We start from the raw sequence: 18,467 nt of genomic DNA, 5'->3' as shown, positions 1-18,467 counted from the left end.
AGAATTACAATAACAAAATTTGAATAACCGAATAGACTTTTATAAGGTGAATTTTACATGCAGTATAAAATTAACAAATGCTGTTGTATTTCTCTGAATCTAAGATGCCATCAATGTTTTTTAAGACTCCTCTGTTTTAGAGAGGGAGACAAACCATAAGAGAAGAGACTGTTAAATACAGAGAACAAATGGAGGGTTGCTGGAGGGAGGAGGTGGGGGGATGGGCTAAATGGGTAATGGGCATTAAGGAGGGTGCTTGTTGGGATGAGCACTGGGTGTCATATGTAAGAGATGAATCACTGGGTCCTACTCCTGAAACCAAGATGATGCTGTATGTCAACTAACTTGAAAATAATACTAATAAAAAAAGACTCTTCCATTTTAGAAATATTTTAAAAGTGAAAAAAAACAAATATCTTAGCTTGAGTGAAATACAGGAGAAAAAGACCTAGGACAGTATCTGGCATAGAGATTTTGAACATGCTCCTTCTCTTTTTGGGAGTATAGCCACTTGGCTCAAGTCAATTTAGTTTAAATGTTTTGTTTTCTTTTACTTTATCTTCAAATAAGAATGGTAAAGGTAGAAGGACCTTAAGTATCATCAGTCTGGCCTTCATTTTACAAGTGAGGAAATTGGTGCTCAGTCACGCTAGGTGGCTAGGCCAAGGTCATATACTGATCAAGTGATGGTAGGTCTTTGCTGCTCCAAAGCCCAGTGGGAGAAGATGCTTCAAGAATCAGCCATCAAGTCTACCAAGATTCTAGAGCACTTTCTGAGTACCAGGCACTGCAGGAGGCCCGGTGTTTCCATTTCAAAGGCAGCAGGAAGGGGCAGCAACAGCCTGGGCAGGAGTCAGGCAGGCTGGCTTCCCACCAATTCTGTGTCAGAGCTCTGTGACCTTGAAAGGCGCTCACTGTTTCTAGACCTACTTGCTTTTCCTGCCAAGGTGTTGAGCTACACAATGATGAGACTATTTTTATATGAGGTTCTTGGAATCATTCTTTTATAGTTAACAGCTCATAATTTGTTTTTACTTAAATAAAACATAAGTTTCTTTTCTCTTATTTTGGAAAGCATCAGACTTAACAGAAAAGTTGCAAAATAGCACAAAGATTTCCTTGTATCCCTTCATCTAGGTTTTCCGAAGGCTAACGTTTTACCACACTTGCTTTATCATTCTTCCAATGTATAAATATTTCTCCTGAAACGTAGAAGAGTAAGGTACAGACATGATGTTTCTTTACCTGTGTAATAGGCCAGTGTACATTTCCCCAAAACACAAACATTTTCCTACATAACCAACTTCACGTTCAAAAGCATGAAGGAATATGGATATGGCACTAAAATATACAAACGTTATTCACATTTCATCAATTGTCCTATTCTTTATAGAAAAAGAAAACTGCCCACCCATGCCCCCCACCCCCACCCCATGTGCCCGTCCCACACACCCCCTGCCATTTTCCTGGTCCAAGATCACATAATGCATTTAGTTGTCAAATTACTTTACTCTCCTTTAATCTGGAGCAAAATAAAGTTCCGTAACTTTTATTTTTAAATGACCTTGACATTTTAAAAGAGTAGAAAATTCCTCACTGGATTTTTCTGTTTCTTTATGACTTGATTGAGGTTATGCGTATAGGGCAGGAATACCACACAAATAGTACATTATTTCAGGAGGAGCATGATGTCTGTTTATCCCCTTACTGGTGACATTAACTTTGATCATGTGGTTAGAGTGGTAGTTCCAGATTCTCTCCTGGAAAGTTACTGGTCTTGTTACAAAAAATACGGATTTTGTGGAGAGATACTTTAAGTACCCTGCTTCTCAGCACACTTTGCCCCACTCCTTTTAGCATTTGATTCTTGCCTGAAACAGTCTTTCTTGTTTCCTTGCCCTTAGATTGTGTTCACTTAGACCTCTCCACATACCCTCAGGAGTGGAAGAACTCGTCATTCTTCAGACTGGAATTTTATCGGTAAATACCTTTTTAAGTCTCACTTCCCAGGAGACAGGGATGGGGAAAGCAGAGTAGGATAGTAAGACTATGATAATTCGTATCTTGTAATATTTTTTTATTCAGGCTCTTACAAGTTGAAATTTCCTTTCACCTCAAAGGCATTGACCTACAGACGATTCATTCCCGAGAGTTACCGGACTGTTACGTCTTTCATAATACGGCAAGTGTCTGTCTTTCTGAAGCTGGTTTTTATTATTTTTTCTCTATTCCTGTTGTAGATGCCAAGTGTAAAACACACCAGCCTGTATACATGTGTAGATGCAGTGGTGTTTAAAACAGTTTAATGACACTTTCTAGCATTGTTGATCCAGAGACCATTATTTTGGAAAATGAAGCAAGCCCTTTCCAGCCTTTTAAAGCCAGATTTCTGGGCTGGAAAGAGGAATTTTCAAAATTGGCTTTGACCTCTTACTCCCCTAATACATTAGAAAAAAAGTTTATGACAAGTATTTTAAGTGTCTAGGATGTTTTTCCTATTTTCAAAGGAAGGTCTTTGCAACTATTGTAGCGAATGTTTTCAAACCTCAAGGCAGAAACTGCCCCCTTGATCTGAGGGCCAGTCTGCAAAGGCTTAGTTGTTGCTTCTTTTATTTTGGGAGAAGGTATGTGCAGTAGAAGAGTATGTGTTCATATCTATGAGAATAACTTGCCTCCCCATTTCATGGGGTTTCATGCTTTCTCTCCCTCCTTCGCTCCCTCCTTCCCTTCCTCCCTCCCCCCCCCCCCTTTATCATGGGACAAAACTGAATGCTGAGCTGACAGTTGTTTGTGACACCCTTACAGCAATTCAGAGGAGTGCTCCATTCAACAACAATCAGTAGATACATAATGAGTCCCTCCTACGCACCAGGCATTGCCCTGCTGAAGAGGTGCAGTGGCCCTCAGGAAGCTTACAGTCTAGTGGAAGAGATAGACCAGAAAACAAATAAAGCGATAAAAGTAATTATAAGTCTTGAGATGTGGTGAGAAAGAATGTCTCTGGCAGAGAAGAGCATGATTAACCTCCCTGGGGTGACCTACACATTACAAAACACATTACAAAATCCCAAAAAATCCTCAGGCCAAGAGCTCACAGGGCTGACTGTGTAGGTGATCTGTAATTAAATCCCCAAGTGCCTGCACATCTCTACGCATAAGCCACGTTCTATGTAATCCAAGAATATCACTCGGACCAAACCAGAGGCTGGAGCATTAAATCTGCAGGCCCCATTTCAGTCCCTATGAGCTGTGAGCACACCTCTGCTAACCCTGGCACACACGGGGCCTCATTCTCCCATAGGAAAGCCCCCAACGTACTTCTCTCAAGCCTTAAGATACTCAGCACGTATCGCTTGTAAACCAAATGACAGAAACATAATGTGGAAGATTGAGGGCATTTGGAAATCTTAAATTCAGCCTGGAGCTTGGGAGCAGTCTGTCACCTCTGAAAACATTATACGTAGCATTTGAAGCAAACAGAAAAATAGTTTCCAACCCTAGCAAAGACCTAGAATTTCACACCCAAAGGAGTAAGTTGAAGCCAATGCTTTTAAATTCCATTCAGTATCATAAATGAGATAACTCTTGTCAAAGACTGGTGAATCTTGTTTTTGTTCCTGGGACTAATGGTTGTTGTTTTGCTCCAAGATTTCTCTGAACCTGAATACGACTCAGTACGATGGATTCAGTAGATTCCACGTATTTACCCTTTGGATCATATTCTTTCATTAATAATAGAAACTTGTGGGGTGCCTGAGTGGCTCAGTTGGTTAAGCATCTGACTTTGGCTCGGGTCATGATCTCACGGCTTGTGAGTTCGAGCCCTGTGTCGGGCTCTGTGCTGACAGCTCAGAGCCTGGAGCCTGCTTTGGATTCTATGTTTCCTTTTCTCTCTGCCCCTCCCCTGCTCATGCTCTGTCTCTGTGTTAAAAGTAAGTGAACATAAAAAAAATTTAAAAAAAAAAAAAAAAAAGAAACTTGTGAAGGAATCACATGATGAGAACAGTTTCATCAGTACTATTTTTTTTTTTTATTTAAAAAAAATTTTTTTAATGTTTATTTTTGGGAGACAGACAGAATGGGGGAGGGGCAGAGAGAGAGGGAGACACAGAATCCGAAGCAGCCTCCAGGCTCTGAGCCGGTCAGCACAGAGCCCCACGCGGGACTCGAACCCACGAAGCACAGGATCATGACCTGGGCCGAAGTTGGACGCTCAACTGACTGAGCCACCCAGGCACCCCAGAATTATTTTTGAATCAGCATGCTGTTCGGATGCCAGTGATATTTGAAGCAGAGTTTATCTAGTATACCATACTTTCCGCTGGGCGGTAACCTTTCCATACATTTGTGTCTCCAGATTACCTTTGACAATAAAGCTCACAGTGGCAAGATCAAAATCTATTTTGGCAGTGATGCTAAAATTGAAGAATGTAAAGACTTGAACATATCTGGATCTAGTAAGTATGTCACATGCTTGCCCGTTGTGAATTATGGATGATCTTTGACACTCATTTTGGGATTCAGGATGTTTAAATGTTTTTTTTGGATGGCTATAGGAAGAAAGAGCTCCCGAAAATTATCAAGCATTTAACTCTATACAGAATATCCTAAAGCCTTGCCTTTTTGTTCAGTTCCAGTAGATGTTGATTGATTACACACCTTAAGAGAGAAGGGGTTCCTGGTTGTTAGGATCACTGTTTCTGGGGTCAGACTGCCTGGGTTTGGGTCTTGGTTCTGTTCGTTATGCCTGTGGTCTTGGACAAATCACTTAACCTCTCTATTTCTAAGTACCTTTCTCTATAAAATGAGGGTGATGATAGTGTCTGCCTTCCAGGATGCTGAGTATTCAGTGGGTTCATATGTCAAGGAAAGCACCGAAAACAAGAGTTGGCACATAGTGGTTGCTGGGCACTATGGAAAAAGGAAGAAAACGCCTTAGTGAGTGAGATCGACCGGCTTGTAGAATCTCTGATGTGTCACGAATAGGAATAAGTGGTGGAGGTGAAAAGGGATGGGGATAAAGAAAGCAAAGGTTAACTTTGGGGGCAGAGGGAGAAAATCTACCAGTGATGGTTGGGGAGGTTATACTTGGAGCTGAACCTTTGACAGCAGGGAAGGATCAAGGCCCTCGGAGCTCAGAGAGCAGCCTGTCCAAACATTGGGGGGTTTACTCGGTGGTTACTCAGAAAACACGTCTTCGTCCGTAATGTAAAGTGGACTCTGTGGAACTTCTCACAGAGGGGTCAGGATGGTGTTAATGGATTGTCAGTATTTTTTCACTTACAAGTTTTGTTGAACTGCGTTTGCCTTAGACAGGATTGTCAGGACAACATAAAATGTGAAATGCCCATGGTTTTTAACTCTTTTAGTTTTGTTTTAATCTAGATTTGTCTGTGGGCCTGTTGCTTTTTCAGTTATACGATACATCTTAAGGATTCTGAAGGTTTGGTTTCAGTATTTCCATTAACTGACTCAAGGTTCTGGTCCGTGTAGACAGTTTTAGTTTCTTTCTGTTTGAAAGCGGTTCCTCTTTCCCAGCACACACGCTGCCTCCCACAGAGACACACGCAGATCAGATGCCTAGTCCGGTATAGGTTCAGCTATTTTATGTGAGAAAAGCTAACTTTTGTCACGAATGAAATGTGGTTTGGAACAGTCATTATGACTGAAGCGTTAGTCAAACGTGTTTCCTTCCTCCCCACAGGGCTGCTAGATGTCGGGGAGTTTTCCTTGCCTATTACTCAAAAGGGAAGAGTTCTGGCTCCCTTCTGTGGCCAGTGAAGAGAAATACTAACCTCACAGACCCCTTAGTAGGAATACTGACATCTGAGTTTCTCCCAGAGCCGTGTCTTTTGAAGAAACCAGATTCTGTTACTAGGAGAATATGAATTTAAAATAAAATGATGTGACATGAAACCCTTAAAAAGTTGAAGTTTGGAAACCAGCTGAGAAAGTGGATCCCCCCCCCCCCCCCACCTTTGTCTATGGAAACTGTCTGCCCTGGCTTTGGGGGATGTGGGACAAAGGCAAGGGTGACATCTAGTGGAATCTTGGTGTTATTTTCCGAAAGTTCTGAGGCTCCGGGTCCATTCACTTACTCTGAGGCTTTTCTCTTCCTCTTGTCATTACCTGTGTTATCACAGGGCGAAATAACGAGGGGTTGTCCATTTTCACAGAGAAACCTCATGTTGCCTTTTATGACTTCGAATACTTGTCCCCAGGTTTGCCACCAGTCTTCACTTTAACTGGATTTTATAAGCGTAGCAAGTCAGGCATGAGGGGCTGGAGGAGGTAGGTATTAGTGGGCAAGGTTCCCCACTGATGGGTGATTTCCCAAGTGTTTCAGGGAAAGGGGGTGTGGTAAATAGGGGCAGCCCTGGGTGAGAGCGGCAGTGTGTGCAAGACTGACTCCTTAGGACCTCTGGGAGGACTGGGTGAGGTGTAGGACTTCCCCAACCAGGTTGGTAAGGGCATCTCTCTGGATTAGTGTTCTATAAACCAAGTTTGACAAATGTTCCTGTGGGGGTAACAGATTGACTGGAGTAAGAAAGCACTTGTAATGTTCATAAATAACTTTTTGTAACATGCCGACTAGTTTTCTCAATAGGTGAAATTAAAACAGAATATGAGAGAGAGAGAAACCAAGAAACAGACTCTTAACGATATAGAACACACTGATGGTTAGCAGAGGGAGGTGGAATAGGTGTGGGGATTACAGAGTGCACTTGTGATAAGCACAGGGTGATGTATGGAAGTGTTCTATATTGTGTACCTGAAACTAATGGAACACTGTATGTTGACTAACTGGATTTAAAATGAAAACTGGGGCGCCTGGGTGGCGCAGTCGGTTGGGCGTCCGACTTCAGCCAGGTCACGATCTCGCGGTCCGTGGGTTCGAGCCCCGCGTCGGGCTCTGGGCTGATGGCTCAGAGCCTGGAGCCTGTTTCCGATTCTGTGTCTCCCTCTCTCTCTGCCCCTCCCCCGTTCATGCTCTGTCTCTCTCTGTCCCAAAAATAAATAAATGTTGAAAAAAAATTAAAAAAAAAAATAAAAATAAAAAAAAAATAAAATGAAAACTTAAAAAAATAAAAAAATTTAAAAAGGTGTCTGAAGTTAGTATGACAAGAACAAACAAACAATATAATACTGGTTTCTGTGTTAGGAAGGATGCTTTATCCTTCTAGATCTGGGCCTCCATTTTCCTATTTATAAATAAGGCCCAGTATAAGAAATCATAGAGATTTTGTTCTAGTTGTATGTCAGAAAGGAAGGTATTAGATGCTCTCCTTGCATTTCATAAGGCTTTCAGTCCCATATTCCCAAGAACTGTACCTATTTCCTCCATCTCATTCCATGGCCTAGATAGATAGATGATAGATAGATAGATAGATAGATAGCCCTGATAGATGATAGATAGATTGATAGGTAGATAGATAGATAGACAGACAGACAGACAGACATACAGGCACATAGAAAGATAGGTAAATGATAGAAAAAGAAAGAAAGAAAAGAAAGAAAAAAGAAGGAAAGAAAGAAGAAAGAAAAAGATACAAAGAAAGATATAGCTAGATAGATACATACATACTTATGTACATACATAGAAAGATTGATACACAGATGCATAGAAAGATAGGCAGGTAGATACATACATAGATAGATTAGGTAGGTATGTAGAAAAAATGATACATAGATAAAAAGATAGATACATAGAGAAAAAAGAAGAAAGGAGGAAATAGATACATAGGTATGTAGAAATACACACACATAGAAAGATACATAGATAATAGAAAGAAAGATGGAAAGGAAGGAAGAAAGAAAAAGTCTGCTTCGGTTCCAGTTAAGTTGTTTTCTTATCTACTCATTAGATGTTATCACAAGATAATTTAAGCTTCTTCATTATAAAACGGCTGAAAGTAAATGTAAGTGCTAGGTGCTAGGTACCGTTGCAGCAAGCACTGGGCATAAGTGATCTCACCTGATTTCCTGACAGCCCATGAGGCAGACCCAGCTGCTCCCCCTACTGCAGTGGAGGCATCTAAAGCTCAGCACGCCTCAATAATTCAGTCAGTGAATTGCACTTACTCGCTGCCTATGTCCTTAACGCACAGGATGAGCTGTTTGCCCTCAGACACTCTTGCCGTTGTTGCTCGCGCCCTTGCATTACTAAATCCATACACACTTGGTCTTTTTGTTAGATGCCTTTTCTGCAGAGGTGTCGCTATGGAGTGCTCCGATTTATAATCCCCTCTGAGCACGCCACTGAAGTTCACCTGCCCTCAGTCCCATTCCCTTGTCCCATGGCCCTTCTCAGTCTACTTTTTGAGCTCATCTCCTCATAATGCCCCACCTTGCTGCCCCTCCCCCCCCACCCCTATCCTTCCTAGTTGTGTTTTCCTCTGTGGTCTCCCTCAGTGGCTATGTCCACACCCGTGGCTTTAGCTGCCACCAGGTTTTCCTCTCTCGTCATGAATGTCCAGACTGAGCTCAGCTCACCAAGACAGAAAAACCAGAGTCATTCCTGGATGGTCCTTCTCTCTTCTTGCTTAGTTCCCTCTGGAGACCAGGTTGACTCTTGGTCTCTCACAGTTCTGTGCCTTCTCCTCTCCCTCAGCCCTTCACAGGTTCTAACTTGGATTATTCAGTAGTCTTCTCATGTTGTGCCAGTGCTCTCCATTTATTCATAAACACACTGAGGCATTAAGAAAGCACAGACACTGTGGTGTTGAACGAACACATACAGTCCCCACTTCCCAGAGTCAATCATTTAGTGGGGAAGGTAGGCTTCAAATGATACACAAGAAGCACTATGAATGCGTGCTGTTGTTTGCCTGGGACTGTTCCAAGTGCTTTCATATATGAGCTTGTTTAATCTTCACAACAGCCCTATGATGTAGAGTTGTTTTTTTTTTTTTTTTTTATTCTACCTATTTTGAGGGGGGGGGGGCGGTGACAAAGGATGAGGACCCTGAAGGACCTTCCCCAAGGCTTCACAGCTTCTGAGTGCAGAGCTGAGGTTCAGAGCCAGCTCATCAGGCTCCAGAGACTGTGTCTTTCCTTTTTTGCACTGTCCCTGTGTTCCTTGCTGTGTGTGCCATCTTAGAAGACATCGTTACGGGTTCAGTGGCCATCACACAAAGAAGAATGAAAGGAGCTATGAGTATGTATACTTGTGGAGAGTGCTGTGAGAATATAGGAGGGGCTAATGAAGATGGGAATTTAGGGAATTCTCTTCCCTAAATATTTAATCTGAAATGTTTAATATTTCATCTGTGACCCAAGGCTGAAAAAGAATAATCTGACTTGTATGGTGTGCTCCAGGCAGAGGGATCAGCACTTGCAAAGTCCCTGAGGCAAGAGGGCCAGCAAATCTGGTAGGAGCAGGGACAGAGGAAGAACAGTGTCGCATCAAGGTAGAGAAGGTGGGGGAGAGCACCGAGGGGCAGGTGACGAAGCTGCAGGCATGGGCAGGGGGCCAGGCACTTGGAATGCTACCATCAGGTCTCCGAGAAGCAGAGGTTACAGGTACATCTTCCTCCAGTACATTCCCCCATGCTACTGTGTAGTCTGCGACCACAATTTGATTACTGCTGTGATTCCATTCCAAGAGGTGGTTTTCTCCATGTGCAGAAGAAGTTTATTGAACTGGGACAGTACATAGTACACAGTAAGGTCGAGAAACAGAAGGGGGAATTCTGGGGGCACCTGGTTGGCTCAGTCAGTGTAGTGCCCAACTTTGGCTCAGGTCATGATCTCACACACAGTTCATGAGTTCAAGCCCCACGCCGGGCTCTGTGTTGACAGCTCAGAGCCTGGAGCCTGCTTTGGATTCTGTGTCTCCCTCTCTGTGCCCCTCCACCACTTGCACTCTGTTTTTCTCTCTCTCTCTCTCAAAAGCAAATGCACATTAAAAAAGAAAGGAAATGGGGATTCTGAGGAGCAGTGTTTTGAATTGTTCCGTCATTAACGGAAAATTTGATATTTGTGTTTTTATGAAAAAGAACCAGTTTTGCCTCTTTTGAATACAGCCCAAATGGACCACCTTCTGTTGGGTTCTATTCTATAGGAAATATTTTTAGTACATTTAGCAAAGAGTTTATGTTTTTCAATGTGTAACTTAACATCAGAGAATGTTTTACCCTATTTAAAGACTTCTAAATGAATGCAGTGTGATTTGTTTCTGATATTTAAGCATTTATCATTTGAACTTTTCAGACTGCCATTTTGTTTGAGAATTATTCCCAAGTAAGGTGTGTTTAACATTTGAATTCTGTTTTTGTTCCTCAGTTCAGAAAAACACCCAGTACGTGCTGGCGTTTGATGCATTTGTCATTGTGATATGCTTGGCATCTCTTATTCTGTGCACAAGATCCATTGTTCTAGCTCTAAGGTTACGAAAGGTAAGTGTGTGTTCAAATGTTCTCTCCCCCTTCTAGGCCTCCATCCTGTTTGTTCAGACAGTGGACAGTTGATGTTGGGTCATCCTGCCCTTTTTGGAGCTCTTGACTAAATTAGATTCCTTTGAACGATTGTCCCCCTACAAGGCATTAATCAACCTGAGGTGTGCAGGGTGGGTAAGGCTCCTGGCATGTCAGGTGGGATCAGATAATTATCCTGCTTAAAACTGAGCTGCTAAGCATAGATGCACAGTGGTGAACTCTGAGGCTTTTGAATGTTTCCAGAATAAACAAGACCCTCTTGAATTCAGGCGTGATCTTAAGAACAGAGTAATAGCATGTGTGGGTTTCATCTTTTGTCTTCAAATCAGAGTTCCTTTTGACAGGGAGGCATGGTAAATGGGTTATAATGAAGCACAGAATACTTTTTTCTATTTTTAAAAATAGTTTATTCTCTCCTGAGTTTCATTTTACCTTTTTACCCTCAGAGTTCTTGTGAATACATACTTCAGCTCCCCACAAATCTTATTCTGGCTTGTTGTATGTGTGTAAATGCAGACTGGGGTCAGGGGTAATACAGGAAGTCATCATTTGTGGATCCCATCCGTGGAGCAAGAAAATGGTGTACAATCTATTTTTCTTACTCTTTTTTAAAAAATGGTTATTTATTTTTGAGAGAGAGAGAGAGAGAGAGAGAGAGAGAGAGAGAGAGAGAGAGAAAGCGCGCATGAACAGGGGAGGGGCAGAGAGAGAGGGAGACACAGAATCTGAAGAAGGCTCCAGGCTCTGAGCTGTCAGCCCAAGCCCGACGTGGGGCTTGAACTCATGAACTGTAAGATCACGACCTGAGCCAAAGTTGGACACTGAACCAACCGAGCCACCTGAGCACCCCTATTTTTCTTACTCTTGACCTTTGTCAACTTATTTTGTAAATAATCTGCTTCTCTTACCTGTCCCCTAAGCCTCTTGATATTCTCCATCTGAGTTCGTGGTCCTGGGTCTGCCAAAGTTAGGGGGCACCATTGGGAGTCACGATTGACTCCCACCATTGGGACTACACACTCTGGAACCAGGCTGCCCAGACCCAAATCCTGCCTAGCCTCCCCATGCCTCAGTTTCTTCTTCTGAAAATAGACCTGATTCATAGGGGAGTCAGACTGAATGAGTTGATAACGTGTAAAATATTGAGAATGTACTATGCGGTAGCAATTATGACAAGAGTCTCTTGGTGTTAGAACATAAGCATTTGATGTTTGAGTTAACTTAGCGGGTACTAGAATGCTTACTTACTTTTAGCTGCAATAGATTATGGGGGAAAGTGGGCCGTAATCCCCACCCTCAAAGAGGATCTGTCAGGTTGGGAAAGGTAATGCCATATCATTTTACAGGCGAAAGCACTGTTTTGCGCTTGTCTTCTCCTTCCAGAGGGCAGTGTGGTTTGTAAGAAATGCTTTTTAAAATGTTTGCCGCAGAGATTTCTCAATTTCTTCCTGGAGAAGTACAAGCGACACGTGTGTAACGCCGACCAGTGGGAGTTCATCAATGGATGGTATATCCTGGTGATTATCAGCGACCTAATGACGATAATTGGATCCATATTAAAAATGGAAATTAAAGCAAAGGTGAGGGCAACCCATTTTAATGTTCTGTTCTTTCTTTTCTTCTGGGGGACCCCCGGCACATTGAGATATAAAATCCTTATGGAGACTACTTTGAGTCTGATGTTTCCTCTTTTCTCACATCCATAAAACCATCTCACATCAGATCCCTGGGTTATTTCCTCTGACTTGATTCCTCATCAAGGGAAACTAAGGAAACTGTTGTTCTGTGAAAGATGATATCCCTAGGAATATCCGCCAGGAAACTCAGCATCTTCACAATAGGAACTGAGAAAATTGGCTGTTTGGGTGGGCTTCATTTTTTTTTTTTTTTTTAAGTTGTAGAAGAAGCAGCTGGCCCATGAACCAATCATGGCAAGAGCCAGTGGCGACTACCCATGACTGATGGGTGCACTTGGAGGGGAGTGAGGACAGGAATACTGAGTGACCACTAGGCACCTGACACCTTCTTGTTGTTAGTTGATTTAATCCCATGACTACATCTTGACCCCTCCTTCATCTGGCTCTTCTCCCCTCCTTGCTGTCAACCAGCAGATGTTGACCACCTGAAGTGCCTCCCTCCTCTCCACCCTGACTACTCTGGCTTCCTTCACGATATCTTCCTCTCAGGCCTATACTACTATAGCATATTCCTTTTTTTTTTTTTTTTTAATGTTTATTTATTTATTTGGGGGTGGGGAGGGGCAGAGAGAGGAGTGGGAGAGGATCCCAAGCAGGCCTCGCACTGTCAACGCAGAGCCTGATGGGGGTCTCGAACTCAAGAACTGTGAGATCATGACATGATCTGAAATCAAGAGTTGGATGCTCAACCAACTGAGCCACCCAGGCACCCCACAACAGTCTTCTCATTGGTTTTCCTGCCTTCCTCCTTATATTCCTCAGATCCATCCACCCCACTGTCAAACTAATTTGTCCAGAAGTGTCTAAATCCTCTCTGCCTCACAGGGCCCCAACTGGGATGAAGTGTCCTCCTTTCAGCATGGTGTCTGGGGAACCCATCATCTCGCTCTGCCTCCCTCCCTGTCCTAGGTCTTCCGGACCCATCAGTGGTCGTCTCTAGGACATCCTGCTGGCTCTTGGCCTGTGCCTCTGTTCAGCCTTTGTCCATTGACCTGCAGTGTCCTCTCTCAACCTGCCCTCCAGGCCCGGCTCCATTCTGGAGTCACCCTCTGGAGAGCCCTGTGTGACATGCCAGGCATTGTGGCTCTCTTTGCACTTAGTATATTAAATTAGAACTGTGTTTGTGTGTCTGTCTCCTCAATTAGACTTAAAAGTCCTTGAGAGAAAGAACTGGGTTAGCAAATCATGTTGGAGCTTTCTTTCAAAAATAGGTGAATGGTATTGTTTGATATTTAACAAACACCATTACTTTATACTCTTTAATGCCTAGGTCAGTAGTAAAGGCAATTACTATTTCCAGATACTGTTTGAACAAAAACTCAGTTCAACCAACTCAAATACTAAAAGGAAATGAGAAACACATTTGGAATTGTGCTCTTTTCTTCTTCAGTTTACGGGCTCTTAGTATCACATATAGAGAGGCAGTCAGTCCATTCTTTTCCAGTCAGTTTAAAGTGAGGTTAATACCCTGAACGGAGTGGAGTGTTTTACTCATGTCTATTTTTTTCATTCTTTAGAATCTCACCAATTACGACCTGTGCAGCATTTTGCTCGGAACGTCTACGCTCTTTGTCTGGGTTGGCGTCATCAGATACCTGGGTTACTTCCAAGCATATAACGTAAGGATGTGGCATCGGGTAGGGCACTAGGATTGAGACTCATTCCTTCTTTGGGTGCCAGTCAGCTACTTTTAAATTCCCTCCTGTTGATTTTTATTTCAGGTGCTCATTTTAACGATGCAAGCCTCACTGCCCAAAGTTCTTCGCTTCTGTGCTTGTGCTGGTATGATCTACTTGGGCTACACGTTCTGTGGCTGGATTGTTTTAGGACCTTATCACGACAAGGTGTGTAGCACTAATCCTTGCTTCTATGAATTAAGCACTCGGGACTCTTACAAGTGGGTCCCAGCACTGCCCTGCTTTCTACCCAGCACTGGCACGTACCCTCGACCTCAGTGAGACCTGCCTTTGCATTGGCCTTCTTTCCCTTTCCAGGATACTGAATATTTCCAGGATATCAAAGCAAGCACTATAACTGTAACTAGAGAGGGCATTTCCCTTGTCTGGGCTTCAGGAGGCACATATTAACCCAGCTGATCATCAAATGAGAAATATTTGGGCGTGAGGTCACTACAGTAAAAATGAAAAGTAAATGAGGAAAGTTATTACAATATCCTTCTAACTTAAAGTAGTAAGGTTTTCGTCCAGATTCATTGAGGCGAATGAAGGTGGACAAAGACTGCCCAGAATGACCCTGTTAGGTTTATGATTAAAATGATAACACATCTTGTCTTTGTAGGTGGTTTTGATTACAGTGTCCTCTTTGTGCCTTATTAAAGATCAGTATCTGAATTCTAAACTAACACTGGGCTTCACTCAGTAGCAGCAGCATCGTAGGGACATCAAAGTTAGGTTCAGATGTTCTTTTAGAACAGTACATTTGATAGATGCCTCAGGAAATGAAATTAGGTAGGCCTTGATTTCATACCAAAATAAGTAAGAGGAATCATTGCATCTTATAGTTTTTCTTCCATGGGTCTCTGGCAGTTGGAACAACAGAAACAACACAATGAAAAATAATAGGCAGCTATTACTTGATGCTTGTATGTCAGGTACTGTGCTAAGCATTTCTGTCTCCTCTTGTTTGGTCTCTACAGCCCAGGCTACAGGTTTCTTGGCTTAGTGCAGAGGATTGTGTTAAAGCGTATAGAACAGCTCAGCCTTCAGTTTTGACCTTGATAGTTGCATGAAACAAAACATATGATCAAATCTGGTTCCCAAACTACTCACAAAAAGCGAGCGGTCCACAAAGCGCCAACTTCCTGTGTTATCATACTAATGTAAATCCTAGTAACTTGACACACAGGCAAGCTTTCTCCTCTTTAAGTGTTACATTTAATATGTCCAGGGAGAATGACTGTTTTCCTTTTTGAGAAACTGTGTAATTAACAAAGTGACAATCCCTGGGTTAATAGTAAATCTTGATAATATTATTGCTCTTCCAATTCCATGCCACTGCTTTAAAGGTGACTCATGAGTAAAAATCGTAGTTTAATACAATCTCTCAGATCTGGAGTACTTACTATTTAGTGCTCAGGAAAATTTACATTTCTCTTTCTCACTTATGTCCTGCTCTGAATGCTTATCAACATTCTTGTCACTAGGGGGCAGTGTTGTACTGTGCGGAATAAATACTGAGCCTAAGAATTTCTGCTTCAATTCACTGGTTTCAAGGCCTCAGGATGAGTGGTTCTTTCTCCTTTGCCCTCCATTTCCTCTACCCCATCATTACTCTGGAAGATGCTTAGATAATGTTGCTTGGATTTTACTAAAATAGCTACCATTCCCAAGCATTATATGTCAGATAGATATAGTGCTCAAGTTCTTTACCTCTTGCTGTCAACCCACCCAGCAGCCCTGTAGGGGAAATACTACATTTCTTTTACCTAAAATCAGGATCTTAAGATGTTAGATAGTTTTCCCGAGGTTACACAGCTAGTAAATAGCAGATAGGATTCACACCCAGGTTTGTGTGACCCCAATCCATGTGCTTTGACCAATGCCCTGTAGGGCTTTTCTTGGTATTCTCTAAAACAGATCATTACAAAAGAGCATTTGGTTTGACCCATGAATAGATCAACTGTGAGAGAAGAGCTACTTAATCAGTCTTACTTCCCTCAATGTGTCAAGATTACCTTGAAGAAAATGATGTTATTTGTTTTGTGAGTCTGAGTGTGTTTTCCTATGTTTGGTTCTGTCATTTTAAAGAATCCAGGTGAGGGGCGCCTGGGTGGCGCAGTCGGTTAAGCGTCCGACTTCAGCCAGGTCACGATCTCGCGGTCCGTGAGTTCGAGCCCCGCGTCGGGCTCTGAGCTGATGGCTCAGAGCCTGGAGCCTGTTTCCGATTCTGTGTCTCCCTCTCTCTCTGCCCCTCCCCCGTTCATGCTCTGTCTCTCTCTGTCCCAAAAATAAATAAATGTTGAAAAAAAAATTAAAAAAAAAAAAAAAAAAGAATCCAGGTGAGAGTGGGATTCTCTGGACTAGCACTGTTCAGTAAAAATATGAGAGCTCCAAATGAGAGCCACATGTGTATTTCCAAATTTTCTAGTAACCACAGTAAAAAAAAAAAACAAAAAAACCCCACAAAACAGATGAATTGATTTTAATTATATATTTAATCCAATATATGCCAGAGATTACTTTAGCATGTACTCAATATAAAACATTGAGATATCTTATACTCCTTTTTTTTTTCTATACTTTGAAATCTGGTGTGTATTTTATCCTGACAGCACATCTCAGTTTGGACCAACTGTATATCAGGTGCTCGGTGGTCACATGTAGCTAATGTCTACCGTATTGTACCTTGCACCTCTTGACTTGTATCTCCCTGTTAATGTCTGCTGTCCGTTTCTCCCCCAGAGGACCAGAGGGATAAGGGTTGTCTCTAGGGTTGCATAGCAGGTCTGTTTATGGCATCTATCTTTCATCTCTAGCCAGACTGATACATTGGGGAAACGGATAGTTGCATTAACTCAGTGAAGGCATTAGTCAGTGGAGGGCGAAACCTTCAGTGGTTCTGGAATTTTGCGTTTTCCTTCTCTATTTTGCTGCTTCTTCTTTGAATCTGAAGTTCAAAATGTTTACTGCCCCCTGTGCCCCTCCCTCCCCTGCCAATTAATCTAAACGGTCAGAATTTTCAGATTCTGTCAGCATCTCTTGAATCAGAAGACCTTGAGAATTACCTGAAGTCTTGAAAAGCTGGGCACCACAACAAGCATTTTCTAGGATTTCTTAAATCCTTGGGTATGGAAGCTAACTCTTTCTTTTTTTTTTTTTTTTTTTTTAATTTTTTTTTTTTTTAACATTTATCTATTTTTGAGACAGAGAGAGACAGAGCATGAATGGGGGAGGGTCAGAGAGAGGGAGACACAGAACCCGAAACAGGCTCCAGGCTCCGAGCTGTCAGCACAGAGCCCGACGCGGGGCTCGAACTCACGGACCGCAAGATCCTGACCGGAGCTGAAGTCGGCCGCTCCACCGACTGAGCCACCCAGGCGCCCTAACTCTTTCTTTAAACGAACAAACAGAACACTGTGAAGAGGAGGTATCAGGAGAACTAGACTTTCACAGGCTCTTTGATTGGCAGCAGGACTTCCATATTCTAGCTTCCTGTTTTCCTGTTAGACATTGGATTTCAGTGGTTCAACTGGAAGAGAGTAAAGACCCAAGTTCTGGCCAATGTTGATTCCAGCACTAATGGACTTTGGCACAGCGCCCTTTCAAAATGTCTGCACACAGAGGACCACAGACTGTTGATGTTTAATAATTGAAGATGAGGTTTAGGAGAACATTATGCTAATGTGGCTCTTGCGTTTCCATAGGACTTTTTCACCGTGAAGAATAAATCAGTGTTACATTGCACTGTCCCCATTTGACAAATGAGAAGACCAAGGCACTGAAAAAATGCTGGACTTCACTGATGCCCTGGGTAGAAGTTCGGTAGAACCCATATGACATCTTCAGTCTTTCAAGGCTTCTCCTTTTAGCCAAGCACCTCTCTTATTCAAAACAGCTGTTAGCCAGTTGAATCATCTCACCTGAATGTTGCGTGAGGTTCTCAGTACCAGCTCTTAAAGCAATTTTTTATGCCCTTCTCTGTAATAAGCCACTGTAGGTAATGTTTTCATTCGAATGAAAGTTCTCTGCGGCTCAATCACAAAGTGATCATTTGTGGAACAAATGCTTGAGTTCACACAGTGGTCTCATAGAACCTGGGGGGGGGGGGGGAATAACCACTTAATATTTATTAAGTGTCTACTGTGTACCGAACATTGTCAGGTTCTTCTAGACTGAGTTCTTGGAGGGCAATGACTGGCTTGTTGCTCTTTGCATTTCCCAGGTCTAGCAGGGTACATAAAACATGGTAGAGGCCCAGCTAGTTCTCAAAAGAACCAAAGCAATTCCATATAAATGTAGTCCTAGACTGGAAGCACATTAGGATCTTATTCTCCTTACCTTGGATATTATTTAAGTTCACTTCTACTATGGATTTTGGCCACTGAAACCGAGTGTGGTTCACAGCCACTTCTCCAGGTACAAAATGGCAGGATGTGTACCATTTATTTTATTGGTTCTCTTTGAAATGTTTGGTGGGCTAAAATACATCTCATGTGCATAGAGGAGAGGGAGATACAATGGTTGTGAATAACATTCATATTGAAGCAGATATCATATCTAGGCTGATACTAAGTAACCGCACAAGAGACACAAGAGACTAAGGAATGAATTTGAGAATGTACCCAACAACTATTTGCAGCTTTGGAACCTGAAGC

At 42.5% G+C, this 18,467-nt stretch overlaps 1 protein-coding gene across 6 annotated transcripts in view; it reads left to right on the top strand.

The window, feature by feature from the left end:
- MCOLN2 (mucolipin TRP cation channel 2) overlaps positions 1-18,467 on the top strand; it is a 57,566-nt gene that overhangs the window by 29,238 nt on the left and 9,861 nt on the right. For 5 of the 6 annotated variants that reach the window (XM_045478082.1, XM_045478087.1, XM_045478088.1 and 2 more), the window contains exons 5-11: positions 1,905-1,980; positions 2,086-2,182; positions 4,358-4,457; positions 10,285-10,397; positions 11,867-12,016; positions 13,651-13,752; positions 13,855-13,977. In XM_045478082.1, the coding sequence (XP_045334038.1) occupies positions 1,905-1,980; positions 2,086-2,182; positions 4,358-4,457; positions 10,285-10,397; positions 11,867-12,016; positions 13,651-13,752; positions 13,855-13,977 (761 nt within the window). The remainder of the gene's footprint in view (positions 1-1,904; positions 1,981-2,085; positions 2,183-4,357; positions 4,458-10,284; positions 10,398-11,866; positions 12,017-13,650; positions 13,753-13,854; positions 13,978-18,467) is intronic. The other variant, XM_045478086.1, reaches the window with a different exon arrangement.

The sequence above is a fragment of the Leopardus geoffroyi genome, chromosome C1 (assembly GCF_018350155.1).
Source record: "Leopardus geoffroyi isolate Oge1 chromosome C1, O.geoffroyi_Oge1_pat1.0, whole genome shotgun sequence".
Taxonomy (NCBI): domain Eukaryota; kingdom Metazoa; phylum Chordata; class Mammalia; order Carnivora; family Felidae; genus Leopardus; species Leopardus geoffroyi.
The sequence above is the reverse complement of the archived record's forward strand: the minus strand, read 5'-3'. Positions and strand labels throughout refer to the sequence as shown.